Below are 21,376 nucleotides of genomic sequence, written 5' to 3'. Positions count from 1 at the left end.
AAGGAATTATAATAATAATAATAGTTTATTAATGACCTACTGTATATCTAAAGCTGGTCAATGTGACCATATACTTATAGGTTGGTGTAATGATTGCGGAATTATTTCCGTGGTCAGGGCACAAGATGTGCGCTGATACTGCGGAAATCCTCCACAAGCGTGTAAATTAACAGAACCCAGCTATGGTGCTATGCACCTGTAGAGGGAAATTCCCACCGGCAGATGGAGCTGTGGAGTGCAGATGAACACAGCCTCTGCCCTGCCACAGATGCCAGATGGGAATTGCACGAGTTGAAGCAATGCAGGGCAAGATAGCCCTTAAAGAGAGAGAGCACAGAAACAGAATGTATGTGTGTCCACCAATCTAGTCACCACTCAGCGACGGTGAACACACACCAGCGGAAACGAAGTGGGAACGCAATCGCAAGAGTGGCGATTGCCAATAGTGACACAAGACCAAATCAGACAGAGCACAAGTGTAGCAAGAAAGACATAGCAAATAACAATGATCAGAACGTCAAAGAAAATAACAAACGCTAGCTAAACGCGAACTCTGCACTCATTCGCAACAGCGAACGCGTTAAAGACATAATCACCGCGCGTTAGGCACCCAGTGATAAGCGTGCCACCCTAACTAACCAATGTACCACAAACACGAAAATAGGGAACGCGAACGCTTGCTAAATGGTTACCTCACCGAGCCTACAGCAAGCGTTCGTACCAGACAAGACAAAGAGAAGGAGTAGCCAGCAGCAGCAACCGCAGCACTGGCCTACACTCCCAGACAGAGTACAGAAGGAACCACCGCCACTACCACTAGGGCGAATGCGATCCAGACAGACAGACAGATGGGGCTACCAGTAGCAACCGCTGCTCTGGTTAGCACCCCTAAGGCAGAATACAGAGGGAACCACAGCCACTACCGCTAGGGTGAATGCGATCCCAACAGACAGAACGATTTCCTGTCAACCGCCGCTGGTGATAAGACAATCGCAACAGATAGACAGTAGAAGGCAAACAGATAATACAACCTGACTACGCTAGAAGGAATGCCTAGTGCACTCCCCAGGAATTACTCTAAGATAATCTTAACAAACGATTAGCAAAGGCTGGGACTCCAGGTAAGTCAGCAGGAACAAACCATCATGACCAGCAAGGAATTCTGGGAAGAAATGGTTTTTATACTGCAAGCCATCAGAGGAAGCAGCTAAGCAATTTGCATGACAAGTGGATGCAAATTCCTCCCCAGAACAGCAACTCTGCAGCTTGCAGAGTGGAGACAGGTCTCTTTTCCAGGGACCTGCTGCACTCAGATTTACAAAATGGTCAAACAGCTGTCTGCCTGTGCAGACAGCAGAGCCGATCATTACAGTACCCCCCCCCCCCCCCCCCCTCTAAGGACAGCTTACAGACGTCACTCAAAACTGACGTTTCCAAAAAAATCTGACAGAACACTCATGAAGGTCGGGACAGCCTGACAAGCCTCAATTTCAGAGTCAATCTTCCCAAAACCGACCTTGTCGGAAGCAGAAACCACCAAACCATGCCCATCAGTACTACAAGTCTCAGCGTAACACCCATCAGAACTGTGAAAGCCAGAACAGAACCCATCGATACCCTTCAAGCAATACCCACCACCTTCCAGGGACCGTCCAAAAATACCAAATCTGCCACAATAGCCATTTGAAGTGTCCCTTTCAACAGAGAAGCCACTGTTGATCCCATCCAGGGTACCAAGAAAAATTTCTACCAGAATCTCCCAGAACACTTTGAAGCTCCGCAGAGATCCCAAGAGGCCAGAATGCTCACCAGGCTCACATGGAGAACTACCAAGAACCCCTATGGAACCTTTGACAATTCCGGATTCAGGATTACCAGGACAACCATCAAGATCAGGGCTTTCAGGGACCACTTCTGGGCATGCAGGCAGGCAGGCAATATCAGAACATGTCTCCACCGAGGAAGCATGTGAGCATGCTGGTAACCGAGACACACTTGGGCTTTCTGGGTCACAGAGCACATCGGGATACACTAGCACAAGAGAAACCTCAGGACACGTCGAGGAACTGCCGACCTCAGAGTTCGTCACGACAAGACCAAAACCAGGACCGGGCAAAAAATCATCATGAGTAGTGGTCACAAGCACTGGTCTTTCAAAAGCAGACTTGGACTCAGACTTAGAAGTCTCTATGACTGTAATTGTATCCAACCAGAACTCATCATGGACTACGCATGACTGAAGCTCCACAAGAGCTGCACAGGTAGTCAGTATAGCAGCAATGCCTACTGAAGTAGGCAAAACCTCAAACGGCCCTGCGGGGCAGGAGGCCCCTCCTAAAATTTCTGCACCCTTTGGGAGGAATTCGGAGACCTCCAGAACAGTGAACAAAACGTCAGGAACATTATTTCCTAAGTTTTCTGAGAAGGATTCTGAACTATCCATGTTACAGGGCCGCACATCAAATACCTTCTGCGGACAGGGCAGATGTCCCAGGGATGGTTTTACCATACACTGGGACTGAATTTCATCTTCCAAAATAAGATGCATAGGAATATCCAGTGAAACCAACACTGACTCCCTGAGTCTAGTCTCACTGCAGGCAGAATCCTTCATAGCAGTCAAACCAGAGTGCAATTCTGAAATGGCAGAACAACAGATGCAATTAGCTGCAATGCCTAGAGGAGCCTCTGGGCTCCCTGCAGGAGGTTCATTGCAAGGTAATATTGACTCATCCAGAGCACAGGGCGGAAAGTCATTACTTTCCTCAGTATCAGATTCGCAAAACCAAAGCGCTGTCTCACCCCTAGACTCGGCTAACAATGTCGAATCCGAGGAGACAGAACGCAAAATCTGCGAATCCAAGATCGCTTTAGGTTGTGAAACTGAGGCTTCCAGAGCGCAAGCCTCCGCAATCTGTGGAGCAGACTGCAAAGTGTTCAGGACAGAAACACTGGAACAACTGTCATCTGGCAACATGCCTGTACAGGTGTGAACAGAGCGAGACATAGATTTATTTGCAGAAGAGGTTGTGACACCAACATGAGAAACTTTATCAGTCATATTAACATTACTCTTGAGGTCGCATAGTTTAGGGATTTTTCCCATAGCAGGATTGTAGATGAGAGATCTCACAGAATCACTGGGAGAAAAAAATCTGTCTTTAAATGACAAGGGATCCCACACATTTTTTACAAAACTGACACAATCATGTTGATCATAATCTGCCAGAACGCCTGAGAAACAGGCATCAGACTGCACAGATTCAAACTCCACACAAGCAGGAGAGAATCTTTCAGGATTCACACAGGTGTCAACCACAGTAGTACACCCATTCATTTCAGATCGCACAGTGTCTAAACTCACTTGCGACACAACGGTGTCGCTTTATTGGAGTCAATTGGTTGGTGTGTGTGCAATTCGTCCAAAATCGTCTGCCACACACAAATCAGCGGATCCACATTCATCACACTCATCAGATCCAATCAAAGCGTACACAGATTTAATACAAGCATTAAGAATCACTTCGCTTTTTACGATGTAAAAATCGTAAAACGCCTTCCAATCAAACTCAAACTCCTCAATCAAAGCCCCAATCTCCCACGGAACGAATGGAGGCTCAAACAACCCAGTATCAAAGAAACACTCATACGGGTTGGGATCAGAAACAAGCATATACTTTCTTACAGCTTTAATATAATGTGTAATTCTGCCTATAATAGGATCCACATATGCATTTGCCTTGGGCAATGAAACCTGAGACAAATCGAACATTCCCTCTACACTGGGAATTTCGGTTTGGTTGGTCATACTGTAACGATTGCGGAATTATTTCCGTGGTCAGCGCACAAGATGTGCGCTGACACTGCGGAAAATCCTCCACAAGCGTGTAAATTAACAGAACCCAGCTATGGTGCTATGCACCTGTAGAGGGAAATTCCCACCAGCAGATGGAGCTGTGGAGTGCAGAGGAACACAGCCTCTGCCCTGCCACAGATGCCAGATGGGAATTGCACAAGTTGAAGCAATGCAGGGCAAGATAGCCCTTAAAGAGAGAGAGCACAGAAACAGAATGTATGTGTGTCCACCAATCTAGTCGCCACCCAGCGACGGTGAACACACACCAGCGGAAATGAAGTGGGAACGCAATCGCAAGAGTGGCGATTGCCAATAGTGACACAAGACCGAATCAGACAGAGCACAAGTGTAGCAAGAAAGACATAGCAAATAACAATGATCAGAACGTCAAAGAAAATAACAAACGCTAGCTAAACGCGAACTCCGCACTCATTCGCAGCAGCAACCGCAGCTCTGGCCTACACTCCCAGACAGAGTACAGAAGGAACCACCGCCACTACCGCTAGGGCAAATGCGATCCAGACAGACAGACAGACAGATGGGGCTACCAGTAGCAACCGCTGCTCTGGTTAGCACCCCTAAGGCAGAATACAGAGGGAACCACCGCCACTACCGCTAGGGCGAATGTGACCCCAACAGACAGAACGATTTCCTGTCGACTGCCGCTGGTGACAAGACAATTGCACCAGATAGACAGTAGAAGGCAAACAGATAATACAACCTGACTACACTAAAAGGAATGCCTAGTGCACTCCCCAGGAATTACTCTAAGATAATCTTAACAAACGATTAGCAAAGGCTGAAACTCCAGGTAAGTCAGCAGGAACAAACCATCATGACCAGCAAGGAATTCTGGGAAGAAATGTTTTTTATACTGCAAGCCATCAGAGGAAGCAGCTAAGCAATTTGCATGACAAGTGGATGCAAATTCCTCCCCAGAACAGCAACTCTGCAGCTTGCAGAGTGGAGACAGGTCTCTTTTCCAGGGACCTGCCACACTCAGATTTACAAAATGGTCAAACAGCTGTCTGCCTGTGCAGACAGCAGAGTCGATCATTACAGTTGGCACCTGATGTGGCAAAATGATTGATTCCTCAATGAAAGGAATCAATTAATGGAACTAATTAAATCTGTCCACGTGCTGCATATTCCAGAAGGGAATTTATTGAAAATCTATTGCACTGCAGTGAAACACTATGGGCCGTCGAACTACCATTGCTTCTGCCCCGGTCTGCCTCTAATTGACCGATATCTTCCATCTTTTCCAATTGAAACTTTCAATTGACTTTTGGCCAAATTAATCTGAAAGTCGATTGATTGGACATTTCGGGTCGGCGGGGTGTCGTCGGTAATGAAATCGCCAGCGGGACAGGGAGAGGAGCCAGAAAGACGCCGGGGGACCTCGCCGCCTACGGTGGGCTGAAGGAAGCCCCAGGTAAGTACCGATTTCATTTATATCTCCTGCTCAGGATCCCTTTAATAAAAGAAAAAAATAAAATTAATTAAAAAATAGAGGAAAATAAAAAAGGAAGGTGGAGGTTAAAGGAGGTTTCTTGGATTCCGATACCTCTTCCCCACCATGTGCATTCCACACACCAAATATCTCACAATAATATTAAGTAATCATCAACAAGACTTATCAAACGTTCATGAATCATAAAATTAGTAACATGGGTCTTAATGTCAACAAATTCAACAGAAGTTAGTTTCCAAGCTTTAGCTGTTGTTTGTTGAACAGCTACCACAATGAAATTAAATAATTTACATTGATGTTTGCTAAGAGAGTTTGATAAGAGAGAAAAGATGGGTTTAAAATTTAAAGGGATACTGATACTGAGCACCTTTAAAAAACAAAACACAATTTGTACTTACCTGGGGCTTTCTTCAGCCCACTGTAGGCCGCAAGGTCCCCAGGCGTCATCCTGGCTCCTCTCTCAGTCCCGCAGGCGGCTCCGTTAATCGTCCACTTCTGCCTGAAGTTGCCAGTAGGACTTCTCACCGCGCACACTATGCAGAACCGATAGGTTTTAAACTAGTCCATCTCCTCATGGGGAATTCTCAGTAAAGCTTTTATTGTTTATAAAGACATTCCCTGAAAAGGATTTATTCAATGATGCTGGCCAGCCTTCCTTCTTGCTGCACACTTTTTTTTGGCAGTTAGACAGAGCAACTGCAATTCACTAAGTGTTTTTGAAACGAAACAAAACCCTGGGAACCTCCCGTGAGGAGATGGGCTAGTCCAAATCCTGCCAGTTCTGTCAGAATTCTACTACCTACTGTAAGTGACAGCAACATAGGAGAAAATTAATTTATGGCTTATTTTACTCTGGAAGAAACATACTTCTTGTTTGAATATTTTAACACGTATTTAATTTTTTTATGATCTTTGCGATAGTGGTGCTTTAAGAAATGTTTACGTTTAGAGCAGTGTTTCTTGTATCTTGCTCACTTGTGAAATACCACCACGAATGCTGTTTGCACCTTGTGTACTATTTAAAATTAGCACAAACAGTTCTATAAATTGTACCTAAGTATTAATCATACAATTATTGTCAAAAAAAATGTGTTTCTTGGATACGGCATATATACTTACAGTGAATGAGTGAGTCTGAGACTCATTAGGTACTAGTCCCACACTTTGAGAAACACTGGCCTGAAAAAATCTCAACTTTTAATTTTAATATAAAAGTTCATTTTAATATAACGGTATATAGTAAAATCCCCTTATAGTAAACTTCACTTCAAGTAGTTTATTATATCAACATTGGTCATACATACAGTATTCATGCAGGCACATTGTCAGGACCTGACAATGAGTTTACTATAGCCAGAGGTTTACTATAACAAGATTCTAATATCTATCTATCTATCTATCTATCTATCTATCTATCTATCTATCTATCTATCTATCTATTTCTTTTTAAGGATGTGAAGATGCTGTACAAGCAGCTTGCAGGTTCTCAGCTGGAAGAAGTGGACACACCAATCGGTACTGGCCTCGATGATATATTAGAGACTATTAGAATTCACTGGGAGAAGGACATTGAGAAAAACAGAGCTGAATCTGGCGCCCTTCTTCAAGCTAAAGTAAGTGATCCTCATCTTGTACGATGCACTATATTTCTGTACTGTATTCTTGAGCATGTAAATGGTACATCATTAGCAGAAAGATGTTGATTGATGAATAGTACAAGCCTAACAGAGAGAAATGCATTCTGTATGTATTTAGAGAGTTTAGCCTGTCCTCCTCATTTGTGTCTAATCACAAGGTGTAATTTGATCTCTTCCTGTGTCACATGACTGCCAATGGCTGAGATGGCAGACAAGCTCGTTTAAAAGCACAGGGTGTTAACAAAAGGTCTGCTTCCATGAATCCGGAAGTAGAAACAATGCAGATTTACAGCATTTTAGGATTTGTATCAGCTGTAACAAAGAAATGTTTTGTTTTTTTGAAGGTTATTATGCTGTTGGGTGTCTTATAGAGCAGAGAGGACTTTCTGAGTTCAGGTCTGCTTTAATCAGAATGCTGAACATTAATCAGTGCAGAACATTTAGGTATAAATGGCAAATGGTATTATTCATTGCCCAGTCCAATAAAGCTTCATGGAGTTCTCCTTCAAGTACACAGTTTTTGAGTCAGTAGAAGGAGGTCCAGGTACTGGGATTGAATGTAATAAAAATGAGACCCCCCCCCCACACACACACACACACACACACACACACAGCTCCCCCATTTATAATATCTTATAGTAATGCTTTAAACAATGCTACTATCATGACATTGCTACATATTGGGATGCTTTCCTTGACTGACTGTGGTTCTTGAACTTTAACAGCAAGCGGCAGCCCTGCCAGCCCTGCAAATTCAAGAGGAAGAGATTGTGGAGAGCCTGAGAGAAGAATTCCATGATACTGCATGCAAAATCCAGAGCCTGCAGGCCGAGACTGAGTCTCTTCGTACACTGGTAGGTACGGCTGCTGTACAGCCAATGAAGGTTCAATGGAAGGGAAAGGTTGACATTGTTTATAAATCCATTATAAATCCACAGTCATAGCTAGTTTACAGCACAAACATGAGAATATTTTTTTTGTTGTAAAAAATTTACTTTGAATACTACAGTCAGGGCTGGATTTAAGCCAAGGCTACATAGGCCATGGCCTAGGGCACCACAGGATCAAGGGCGGGTGGGCAACAGGCTACACTAGGCTACACTACACTAGGACACAGAGGTGCTAAGCACGTTTTGGACCCCACGCTGTGAGATACTCCAGTAGTTTATTGCCTGATGAAGCGGGATGTTGCCCGTGAAACGCAATGTAATTTTAATAGGAGTATGTGAATAAATTATCGTGTCTTCAACCAACAGCATCGTGTCTGTTTTGGGTGTTGCTGGGCCACCACCGCCACCTGAATACTTTTAAACCTTTTAGATATTTTTACTCTGTTGGCGCCTCTGTTTCTCCATATAGGGGGAAGGGAAGAGTCACTTTGCTACCTATTCTGGAGGGAGGGGGTTCATCAGGCTATCTATATGGAAAATGGGGGAGGATCATCTGGTTTCTTATACTAGAGGGAAGTGGGAGAGGGGTCACAGGATAGCTATACTGGAGGGAAGAGGGGGTCATCAGGCTATCTAAACTGGAGGAGGGGGGAAGGGTCAACGTGCTACCTATATTGGAGGGGGGAGGGTCATCTGGATATCTATACTGAAGGGGGCAGCTGCTGACAGTGGCCTTGGGCAGTAAAGAGTACAAATCGTCCCTGACTGTAGTTACTCTGGATTAATTTGCTGCATTGCTGCATGTAAAATGTTGTCAGACACTTAAAGCTCATATTGCCAGACCTCATTTTGCTCCATGCTAGTGAAGCTTACATTTCTATTCATATGGACCTACAGGAATGCTTGCCGCTGAATTCAAATATTGGATTTCTCACTCGGTGTGCATTCAAATTTTCCCACCGATAATTCCTATTGGAACAACGGAGGTTATGCTAGGTTTGAAGGGAAAATGGTAGTAGCTGGGAGAGAGTGGGGGGGATATCAAAGTGTCAGACTAAGTCAGCTGCTGTGGCACTGAATCCCCTTTGGTACTAGGTTGCACTGCATAATTTTGCAATTACGCTGGAGTATGTGTAATGGGGATGAAGGTACAGCGCACAAGTTGGCACCAGCTAAACAACCCCCTCCCAGCATGTGCTGGGTTACCTCTTTGATCTAAAGAGGATTGAAATTGGAAATTGGAGGATTGAACGGGATAAACCAATATACATTAGACTCTCCACTGTTTTGGGGACCAGAAATGGATTACGATGAAATGGTGCCCTAGGTGCCCTAGGTAAGATAGCAGCTTTTACTCACCACTGATGATCACCTGGATTTTTTTAGTAAGATTTGGTGGGGCTTGCATCCACCAGGCCCCTAGACTCTTTCCAGGCCCTAGACAACTGTTAAAGGACTCCTGCAGGGGGCGTGGCCGGAAGCTGAACTGAGCGGACGCATGTAAGAGAGCTCCGTCCGTGATCATCACCAAATAGCCTCCTGCAGACCGTTTGCGGGTGAGATTTTCGTCCCCTGCTGCTTACAGTACTGACCGGAGATGTCTGGAGGAAACTCCGCTGTAATTACGCGGCAATCCGCCGCAGACAAGCTGAAAGGATTCGCCCGCGTGGATCCCCAAGATGGCGCCCAGGCCGGCCTGAAGCATGCGAACGCTCCTGACACAGAACAGGTACCGAATCCTCCCCCCACTACCGATAATACTCTCCCACCTAAACTTAAGAACAAGCAGACAGGGGGTAGCAGGAGTCGGGATCCCAATAAGGGGGGAAAGAAAGCACAAGAGCATGCAGTACCTGACTCGGAGCAGGCCGCACAGATGCAAATAGAGCCTCAGGCCTCGCCCAAGATGGCGGCGGAGTCGGATCCAGGAACGGGCTCCGAAGCTGGGTATGCACAGTCTGCTGATTTAGAGGAAGAATCTCCTGAATTGACCCTGAAGCAGGTTGCTGACCAAGTGATGGGAGCTATCTATGCCTTAAAAGCCGAGCTGTCGGGCCGCTTGGAGGAAGTCAAAGTGGATGTGAGCCTTATCCGGCAGGACTTACAAAATATGCGCGCCAGGGTTACGGAAACTGAACGCAGGATCTCTCATTTAGAGGACACTTTGCAGCCACTGCCAGCTAAGCATGACCTCCTTAATAAGAAAGTAGATTTCTGGCGACAGAAGGCGGATGACCTAGAGAATAGGTCCCGCCGCAACAACATCAGAGTGATTGGCCTACCCGAGAGGGTGGAAGGTAAAGACCCATCAACATTTGTGGAGGAATGGATATGTAAGGAATTCGGGAGGGAGAACTTTTCTAATGCATTCGCCGTGGAAAGGGCACACAGGGTACCGGTGACAGCCCCTCCGCCTGGTGCACTAGCACGTCCCTTCCTAGCTCGTTTATTGAACTGTAAAGACCGGGATAAAATCCTGCAGCTCGCCAGGCAGAAACAAGAGATCATAGTGGATAACACGAAAGTCAGCATCTTTCCTGATTTTTCTGTGGAACTACAGAAAACTAGAGCATCCTTTATTGAAGTTAAAAAGCGACTTCGTGCAAAAGACATTAAGTACTCTATGGCTTATCCTGCCCGCCTCAGAGTTATTGATTACGGAAAAGTTCAGTTCTTTTCCACTCCTAAGGAAGCCACAGACTGGCTAGATATACGCAGATCTCCTGCTCGTAGAGATTCGGCTGAATCCGCCTCAGAGTAACTCCCTCCCAAGATATACTAGAGCTAGAACACTTTTACCTTCTTCTCCCGGTTGGTGGTGTTGCAGCGGGGGATGTAGCTTGCTCGCATAGAATCCTTTTCTTTATTATGTGCATACAATGGTGGTGTTAAAAGTTCTCAATCCTTGCTACGTTTTGCAATTGCCTGAATGAAAACTCATTATAGGCAATTCCCCCTGATCTTTTTCCTTGCAGGTACCTGCGATTGGAGACATGACTGTTTAGTTTTATACCTCATGTTGAGGATATGTTATGCTGTTCTAGTTATTCCACCTGTGGCCAAGCTGCTTCGTATCTCTAATGCCGGGGGACACCCCCTCCTATACTGCATTCTGAATCATTATACAGAATGTATTATCCTTCTGTCTATTTATAACCTGTTTTGTTATGGGAGGATATATTAAGCTCTTGTCGTGGAATGTGAGGGGGCTGGGGACACCAATGAAGTGATCGCTAGTCCTATCACAGATTAAGAAATATAGTCCGCATATAATAATACTACAAGAAACACATTTTGTGAAAGAAACTTCTAAACGTTTAGATAAATCTTGGGTACAGTGGTCTCGGCACTCCTGTCACTCCTCGCACTCTAGGGGCGTTTCTATATTGGTGCACCGTTCACTGAGGTGGGAACCCCATAGAGTGGTGATGGATCAGGACGGCCGATACATTTTTCTTTATGTAACTATAAACGGGAAAGAATTTGTTCTGCTATGCATATATAATCCTCCTGGCTCCGGTGCAGCAATATTAAATCAAGCACTTTCTTTTGCTTCTCAGTACCCTGATACTCTGACCATGTGTGTGGGAGACCTTAATCTGATAATTGACCCTATGCTGGATAAACTACCCCCCAAAGATCTGGGTCACTCAAATACTACATTGGCACTATTTCTGGAGGCTGCTGGGTGGCTAGACCTCTGGAAATGGAGAAATCCTACTCTTAAAGCATATAGCTGTTGTGCTGCCCACAACAACTCTCTATCTAGGATAGACCACATACTAGGCCCCGACACTATAGCCCCCTACATCAACTCAGTAGAATTTAAGCCAAGAGGTGTCTCTGATCACTCCCCAGTGTTCTGTGAATTTGGTGCAGCATTGCCTCCTAGGAGATCCTCTCATAGGATTAATCCTTTCTGGCTCACACTATTTGGTAGGACGGATAGGATTCCTGATCAGCTTGAAGTCTTCCTAGCTGCAAACTCCTCGACAGTGAATAAGACCAATCTATGGGAAACACTGAAGGCATACCTGAGAGGATGCCTTAAATCATCTATTTCGTACATTAAAAAAGATTCTCAGAGAATAGAAGATCAAATAACTCAACAGGTAATTAGAAGTGAAGAGCTGTATACTAAACATCCCACGGAGGAAAATAAGTTGAGCTGGCTTCAAGCTCATCGCTTACTTAGTCTTCACCTAGCCGAGAAATCCAAACGGAAACTATTTTTTACTAAACAATTCTATTTTGAAATGGGTAATCAATCCAGTAGTCTTCTTGCGCACATGGTCAGACAAAACGAAGGGAGATCAAATATCCTATATGTTTCTAGTGCAGATGGCACCAAAATGTCAGATCCAAAACAGATAGAAGACAGATTCTATAATTATTATAGAGACTTATATAAGTCCTCCTTGACTGTTGCAGAGTCTGAGATTGATGGATACCTGGATGAAATTGATTTCCCCACTCTCTCACAAACTGATATTAACCTACTTGCTGCCCCTCTTAAGCTAGAAGAGATAGAAATAGCCCTGTCAGAGGTCCCAAATCAGAAAGCTCCAGGGCCAGATGGCATTCCTGCTGAGGTCTACAAGAAATATGCTTCCGCACTATTACCAACATTACAAGAAATGTTAATACACTGTTTAAATCATGATAGACTCCCTTCCTCTATGAATGAAGCTACTATAGTGCTAATCCTAAAACCAGGAAAGGACCCTCTGGATTGTGCATCATACAGGCCTATTTCTCTATTAAACTCTGACTACAAGTTGCTTACTAAAGTATTAGCCAATCGTCTTAAAAAAGTAATACTATCCATTGTTAACGAGGACCAGACTGGCTTTATGCCTGGCAGATCCACATCCATCAATCTCAGATGTGTACAGGTCATGGCCCAATTGGGGAATGATAGTCCGAGAGACTGGGCCTTTGCCGCATTAGATGCGGCAAAGGCATTCGATTCCATTGAATGGCCATTTTTATTTGGTTGCCTGCGAAGGTATGGCTTTCCGGACAGCTTTATAAATTGGGTGCGGATGATCTACAGGGCTCCTACAGCAAATCTTGCTATTAATGGTTCACTTACTCCCTCGTTTTCATTGGCCAGGAGAACGCGGCAGGGATGCCCTTTGTCCTCTATGCTGTTCGCCCTGGCCATTGAACCGCTGGCACTTATCATTCGAGCTGACACTGGTTACAGGGGTATTAAGATAGGTATGCTGGAGGAACGCATTGGTCTTTATGCAGACGACATGATCCTTTTTATGGACACTCCAGAGATCTCCATGCCCAGAGCGATGTCAATTATCGGCAGGTTTGGGATTTACTCGGGCCTACTGATAAATTGGCCTAAGTCAGTTGTGACATACTTCTCGAGGAAACCCCCCCCCCCCCCCCCCCCCCCCTTTCTCCAAATTTGGGCTGCCCAGCGATTATTGCAGACGAATTCAAATATTTAGGATTAATTATTACTAAAAAAATGACAGATGTTCTCCCTAGGAATCTATACCCATTGTTAGACTTAGTTAAAGCCAAATTTAGAGTTTGGTCAAAACTCCCCCTCTCAGTACCGGGGCGAATTAATCTTATTAAAATGATACTTTTACCTAAGATTCTGTATATTATAGAGCATGTGGCAGTAACCATTCCTAAAAAGTTCTTCAGACAACTTAATTCACTTATGTCCCCCTTTATCTGGGGTAGCACTAGGCCCAAACTTAAATTAACTACACTCCAGCGTCCAAAGTCTGAAGGTGGACTGGCACTCCCGGACTTTTTCATATATTATTTAGCAGGACAGCTCAGATATATTACGACATGGTTTACTGACCCCCCCATGCCTAAGTCCGAACAGCACATCCAAACCTCCCTTGGCAGTCTTTCAATGTTCGGATTTCTGGAAGCAAAACCCTTTCCTTTCATTGGCAAGATTCCAGTTCATACTTTAGCTCACAACATATGGACACAAACTAAAGTGTTATTGGGTTTCACTGAAACAGTGATTGAAATGCCACTCTGGAATAATCCTGCGCTCCCTGAGTTGCTTTTGCTCCAGGATCCCTCCTGGTGGATTAATCTTGGGATAGTTGCTTTGTATGGCATTATTAACTCCAATGTTTTAAGCTCTTTTGAGAATCTATGTCTTCGTTATAATATTCCAAGAACTGGTTTCTATAGATACCTCCAACTTAGACATGCACTTCAGGCCCAATTTGGTTCAGAAGCATGGCATATGTCTAAATACCCGTTAATTGGAATTTTTAAGACACAAGGCCCCTCTGGTTTGATCTCAGTACTTTATACCTTCATTCAAAGTTACCATACCTCCACACCTTCCCCAAGTGGGTTGGATAAATGGATTAAATACATCCCTTCATTAAATGAACAGGACTGGGATGAAGTATGGGAACTCCCTCGCCAAGTCTCTGTAGCTGCGAATGACAGCATTATTCAATTATATCACCTTCATCAGGTCTACTTATCACCAAAGCGATTGATTAAAATGGGCAGGACCAACACGGACTCATGCCCTAGATGCTCTGCATATGCTGCTGATTTTTGGCATATGATTTGGCAATGTCCCAAATTGCAAGCATTCTGGAAGGATGTATTTGTGATATTGGAGTTGGTTCTGGGGCAAAGCATCTCTCCCAATCCCAGTGTCGCATTGCTTGGTATATTAGACGAAGAGGTATGGTCTAAAGAACACAGACCTATTATTAGGAAGGCATGCTTCTTCGCCAGTAAAACAATCGTTCTTAACTGGCTTAATCCCTCCCTCCCCACGATAAAATGCCGGAAATCCCTAATGAATCATAATCTTAATCTGGAAAATATCACCTATAAAAATAGGGGGACCCTTGTTAAGTTCCATAGAATCTGGAGTTTGTGGATGGATAGTCCTTTGACTGTATCCCATGACTAGAGTTGGTCATGGTGATGCAGAAACAAGTGTTATGCCCTCTTTGGCCTCTGAGATACAGGTTATTGTATACAGGAATAATAATATTATTATTTCTTTTCTTTATTTTTTTTCCCTCTCCTTTTTCCCTTTTTAATCCATTCTTATCATGCATCTCTGGCGCACAGGTGGATGTTTGTTTGTTTGTTTGATCTACTGTTTTTTTATGGGGTGATTGGCATCTTTTTGTCAAGTACCCCGATGTGCTTTGGTTATGTCACTAGAAAACTGAATCTCCATGGAATGTATAACCTGTAACTTGAATCCTTACCTTCGCTGTCAGATCAATACCTCTTTACTGTATCAACAATACTTTGATGGATAATCTCTTGTATCCTGTACATGATATACTTATATGTATTCAGTGACATTTGTTTAATAAAACGAGTTTAAAAAAAAAAAAAAGGACTCCTGCAGTGAACGAGTATAATCTATTTTTACTGACTTGGGGTTCTTCCAGCTCCTAGCAGCCATTTCAGTCTCTCGCCGCAATGCCGGTCCTCCTCTGTGTCCCGCTGGCTGCCTGTACAGAGCGGTTACTCGGTGGCGGGTCATCTCTTCTGTGCTTGGCAGTATGCGTCAGATGACATGGTCGTGCATGCGGGCATGATTGCCCATGCAGGAGAAGAGACGACCTGCCGTCAGGTCTACACTCTGTATGGGCAGCCAGCAGGACACTGAGGACAGGAGCTGCAGCAAGGGACTGAAATGGATGCTAGGGGCTGAAAGAAGCCCCAGGTGAGTAAAAATAGATAATACTGGTTCGCTTTGGGAGTCCTTTAAGAATTGCCTTGCAGAAAATCCGGCTCTGACTGAGACAGATTATTTCAGCCAAACCTTGAGTAGGCGTTGTCTATCTACTGCAATGTCACCAGACAATGAGTGGAGTTTCTCCACTGACTACCACATCAGAGTTTGTCTGCTGAAACAAGACCACTAGGCTCTGTTTCATAAAACATGGAAATGCGAGGGCATCTGCAGATGGTAGATAGAGGATTATAGCCATACAACAGGTAAACATGTAATGTGTATGTGTATCTTTAGCAGGACTGGATTTCTGGGAAGGCCAGAAAGGCCATGGTCTTGGGCAATTAAAAGCAGCAGCCAGCAGGGCGCAGGTCTTGGAGGGATAAGGGATCACACGGCACAGTAAATCATTTCTCCTGCTTTGCTCTGTTCTGCCTAAATTCCAGAGATCCCTGCATCTCTCTCACTTCCAGTGTGTGAAATGACAATCAGCTTCTGTAGTCACCTGAGGATCCCGCCCTCTGTATGATGCATGGGGACACACAAGCTGCTGTGAGAAGAAAAACATATGGGCTCAGGTAGCAGAACTCTTGGGTTTGGTGAATTTCTTCATGCTCACATACAAGGACAGGAAATATCAGCTCTACTAAAGTCTCCCCCTCACTGCTGTCAGATAGTTTATTACTGGTCAGCTTTGTTAAGCTTCATACGCATGGGCTACCGTTGTTGCTGTTGCTAGCACACAGGATACGTGTCCGCAACAGCTCGGCGACAGCTCCACCTGAGCGACAGCTGTCTACACGTCTCTGCCCATCAGGCAGAGACGCGGCGGAAGCTGTCGCCGAAAGTTTCGCCCCCCCACCGGAAGCACCCTTCTGGCTGTGGGTAGCTGTCGCTAGTCCGCACATACACACGCAGTACGCGTGGTGGACTAGTGACAGTTGCGGAGTCAGAAGTTGCCGGCAATTTAACTTTTCAATCGCACGGCAACTGCTGTCTCCGGCGACAGTTCAGGGTGCGCGCCTCATACACACGGGGCAACTGTTGCCCAGACATGCGCGTGCCACGTGTTTGTGGTGACAGTTGTGCCGCGTGTGTATGAGCCTTTAAAGACCTGAGACCTGTTAAATTTATGGTTTGTTTGCTTTTTTCCTACGGAATGACAGCAGCATTCTCTGTGCTACAGTTTAACTCTTTCCTGACTCAATTAGTAGCAGCAGAGCATTGTACTGTTACCCATCAGTGAAAGCAGTAAGTTTTGAAACAGGACAGTATATATTTATTTATATTTGCAAAACAAATGATGCATCTCCTTCTGATGCTGAATGTTTATATAGCTGTGTGCTCTAACATCTTGTATACAAGAACAAAGTCTGAAGGCAGCTCATTAGTCAAAGACTCACTGGTTTTCTTTTTAGTTAGCCAAAAATGGTATCATTCGGTTTCAAAACCTCAAGCTAACTTATTTTAATATCTGTCCTTACTTGCCTTGCCCTAAGTGCTAAATTGTCACTGTGTAAAGCTCACCTGAAATTACATCTATGCAGCATGTGTAGTATGGGATCCTTCTATTTGCCTTTCGCTATTGCGCTGCCCTGTCCCATTTGTGGCTCTTACTGCAGCCAGTCAGAGGACAAAGAAGCAGCGCATGCTCTGTCCACTCATGCGCTTCTTAATTTCGCACTCCTGTATGGATGTGCACAGCAGCCGAGGCCAGGAGTGTTATGAGTGTGCGTACTTGACAATTGCTGCTCATACATGAGCATCATTTCTGAATTATGCATGGCCTCCAGGCAGGAGCACAAAACAGCAGGGAGTGGACAGAGCATGCACTGCTTCTTAGGCGAAAGGGGGGGGGGGCAGGGCATCAAAACATAGGGGAGTCCATTCCCACCAGTTATCGTTAGTTAGGGTGTTGGAGAGAATTAGGGGGAAGGCCATTGGTGACAACGACCTTGGATGCTGGAAAGTACAAATCCGGCCCTGATCTTTAGAAATGCTGTCGGAGGGACTTTTCATCAGCACTAAGTACCATGCTGCTCTGGTGTAAACCATGGTTCTGTGCAGCTGCCCCCTCTACAAACAGCACAAATGAAAATTCTGTTACGTTTGGTTAGTGCTACATTTGTGCTGGTTTTGTTTTGAAGATAATAGTACTTACTGTATTTTTTCCCAGACAATAACATCACCATATCCCCCTACAACAGCGCACAGACAGGAAACTGGTATGGATGGGTAGTGCTGTGTTTGGCCTCATTTGTGCTGCAAATATAGTATCATCATTCTATCTTTATAGTTTTTGAAATATTAAAGTTTTCATACAGATCAAAACTTCAATCAGCGTTTACACAACACTTCCCATCCATACCAATTTCATGTCCGTAGGCTGTTGTACAGGGACTGGCAAGTGTTGTATAGCTACTGTTTAAAAATGTAATCCATCACTGCTATAGAAGTGTTGCCCACTCACTACTGCATCTTTGTCACACCACTTAAGTTTCACTCATGATTGATTATAATGATCATTTTAATGTCACCAAAATATGGATTACAGACAATGGGGCATGATGGAATTTTTCAATAAATTACTTTGTTCCCATGTGCTGCGGAGAAACTTTCTGCTTTTCTAATTTTTACCCATATTACATACTGTACATACAACATACTAATATTCCAACACAATTGTATAACGAGTGCAATTTCTCTTTACCTATAGAATAACTAGATTTTTTTTTTGGGGGGGGGGGGGCAGGCTTCAATCTTAAAATTTCTTGTTTAGCGCTCCACAGAAGTACTGCCTGATTCATTGGGATTTTTTTTTCTTTAAATCACCAGATACCTACATTGTGAAATTATACTGTAGCTCTTTACTAGTTCACTTGTGTATTCGGGACAGCAATATAAATCCTGACATAAGAGCTCACTGACTCCTTACTCTTAGCTCCAGAGCCAGGAAACAAGGATGTTACACTGTTAAGTAAAATAAGGCAAAGCAAAGTATGGAAAGACAGATTCTCCACTCCACAGTAGCAATGGCCCAAACGGTTCGCATACGAATGCGCAAACATCGCTGGTTCGCGTCCGTGGTAAACCGCGAACTATATGCGAGTTCGACCCGCGCCCTATACCACATCATTAGGCTCAACTTTGACCCTCTACATCACAGTCAGCAGACACATGGTAGCCAATCAGGCTACACTCCCTCTTGGAGCCCCCCTTATAAAAGGCAGGCAGCGTCGGCCATTTCCCTCACTCATGTGGCTGCAGTAATTAGAGAAGGGAGAGGAACCTGCTGTAGACATAGGGAAAGCTTAGTTAAGCTCTTGTTAGGCTTGTTAGCTTGCTCCTTGCTGATACTTATTGCTTAAAAGCACCCCTCAACAGCTCTTTTGAGAGCTAATGTTGTTCTTGTGATTTTTTTTTGTGTGTGTGTTTATTTCGCCAAGCACGACTGGGCCGTGCCCGGAATTGGATTTGGCAAATACAGGGCTAGTGTGAAAAACAACAAAGACATACGATACAAATACATAGTAAGCAGCAGGACACTATAAAGGATACCGTTACAGCAATTGGATACATTTGAACACGTATACATGTAGTGTGCAGCCGTGCAGTCAGGCTAGGTACTACCAGTAGAGAGACCTAAGAGTTCAGACAGTTTACAGCTGATGGGAAGAAACTGTTCCTATGCCTTGTGGTCCTGGTGTAGATGGATCGGAATCTCCGGCCTAAGGGAAGTCTACTGAAGAAACGAAAGCCTGGGTGGGACGGATCATTAGCGATTTTATGAGCTCTGGAGCGCAGTCTAGAATTGAAGATTTGATCTAGAGAGGGGAGAGGTTTCCCAATGATTTTCTCCGCTGATCTGATGACCCTCTGCAGTTTGTGTCTGTCCCTGGGGGAGGAGCCGGCATACCAGACCAGGATGGAGGAGCAGAGGACAGATTCAATTGTGGCAGTGCAGAAGCTCGCCATACCAAACTTCTTTAGTTGGCATAGGAAAAATAGTCTCTGCTGGGCTTTTTTCTGGGTGGAGGTTGTGTTGGCTTTCCAAGTCAGGTCCTTAGAAATTGTCGTGCCGAGGAGGCGTGCACAGGAAACGTTGTCAACTACCGTGCCATCAATGCTGATTGGGGGTGGAGTGGTAGCGTGTTTCGTAAAGTCAATGATCATCTCAACCATTTTTGCAGTGTTAAGGACCAGCCCATTTTCCCTGCACCAGTGGCAAATTTTGTCAACCTGGTGGCGATACTCCTGCTCATTATTCCCAGAGATAAGGCCAACAATGGTGGTGTCATCAGCGAACTTGATAACTTTGACGGAGTTCGCAGTGGACCTGCAATTGTTAGTGTATAGGGAGAATAGGAACGGTGACAGAACACATCCTTGAGGGGCTCCTGTGTTGGTGGTCCTTGGTTGAGACATGATCTTGTCCAGCTTGACGGCCTGGGTTCTGTTGCTTAGGAAGTCTGTGATCCAGAGGCTGAGGGTAGGGTGGACCCCAAGGGCAGCCAGATACTCTTGAAGTATTTTGGGGCTGATGGTATTAAACGCTGAGCTAAAGTCGAGTAGAAGGATCCTGGCATATGAGTCAGGTCTATCCAGGTGTTCATTTACGAGTTCCAGGCAGATGCTTATGGCGTCGTCAGTAGACCTGTTTGCTCTATACGCAAACTGAAACGGGTCCAGCAGGGACTCAGTGGATAGCTTGAGGAGAGGCAAAACCAAGCTTTCAAAGGATTTCATGATGACCGATGTGAGAGCCACCGGCCTGAAATTGTTTAGGTCTGAGACACCATGTTTTTTGGGGACAGGGATGATTGTGGACCTCTTGAAGCATGCAGGGACCCTGCCTTCCTGGATGGATTTTTTGAAGATGGATGAGAGAATTGGAGCAAGCTGCTGCGCACAGGTTTTCAGACAGGCTGGTGACACTCCATCTGGGCCTGAGGCTTTCCTTGCATTAATCCCTGACAGGTGCTTTCTGACATCCCCCTCAACCACCGCTAGAGGGGGTGGGCTTGGATGTGGGGGTGCCAAGTCAGAGGAGGTGGCAAAAGGCTCTGGGGACCTTGCTGGGACTGGCAGGTTCTCAAATCTGCAATAGAACTCACTGAGGCTCTCAGCGAGCTCGGTGCTGGGAGTTGCATGCTGGGGTGGGGGCTTGTAGTTCGTGGCAGCCTTAAGCCCCTTCCAGACAGTTCGTGTGTCCCTTGAGGAGAGGTTCTGTTCCAGTTTTACAGCGTAGTTCTTTTTGGCAGCCCGCAGTTCCTTGTTTAGGGTGTTTTTACACTTGCATGTACAGCCCTGTCAGTCAGTCGCAGCTCGCCCTTGGCCCCTTGCTAATTCCTACTGTGCCACTGCCAGACCCAGCACATTCAGTGCCTACCTTTTCACTGCATGTGTGTGTCAGGCAGCTGCACATTTGTAATACCAATCACTGCATACCTGTTCATGTTTACTGCACCTGTGTGAAAGAAGCACACAGTGTTATATACCAGTCACTGCACCTGTTCACGGTACCTGTGTGTGTGACAGCTACACATTTGTAATACCAATCACTGCATACCTGTTCATGTTTACTGCACCTGCATGACAGAATCACGCAGTGTTATATACCAGTCACTGCACCTGTTTACAGTACTTGTGTGTGTGACAGCTGCACATTGTATTGATACCAGTCACTGCATACCTGTTCAGTGCACCTGTGTGACCGCACAGAGTGCTATATTATATACCAGTCACTGCATACCTGTTCACGGTACCTGTGTGTGTGACAGCTGCACATTTGTAATACTAGTC

At 45.0% G+C, this 21,376-nt stretch overlaps 1 protein-coding gene across 1 annotated transcript in view; it reads left to right on the top strand.

Annotated features, from left to right (window-relative positions):
- BFSP2 (beaded filament structural protein 2) overlaps positions 1-21,376 on the top strand; it is a 62,142-nt gene that overhangs the window by 33,020 nt on the left and 7,746 nt on the right. The window contains exons 4-5 of the mRNA XM_068234489.1: positions 6,782-6,943; positions 7,693-7,821. Of these exons, the coding sequence (XP_068090590.1) occupies positions 6,782-6,943; positions 7,693-7,821 (291 nt within the window). The remainder of the gene's footprint in view (positions 1-6,781; positions 6,944-7,692; positions 7,822-21,376) is intronic.

Source organism: Hyperolius riggenbachi, chromosome 5, assembly GCF_040937935.1.
Source record: "Hyperolius riggenbachi isolate aHypRig1 chromosome 5, aHypRig1.pri, whole genome shotgun sequence".
Lineage (NCBI taxonomy): Eukaryota > Metazoa > Chordata > Amphibia > Anura > Hyperoliidae > Hyperolius > Hyperolius riggenbachi.
The sequence above is the reverse complement of the archived record's forward strand: the minus strand, read 5'-3'. Positions and strand labels throughout refer to the sequence as shown.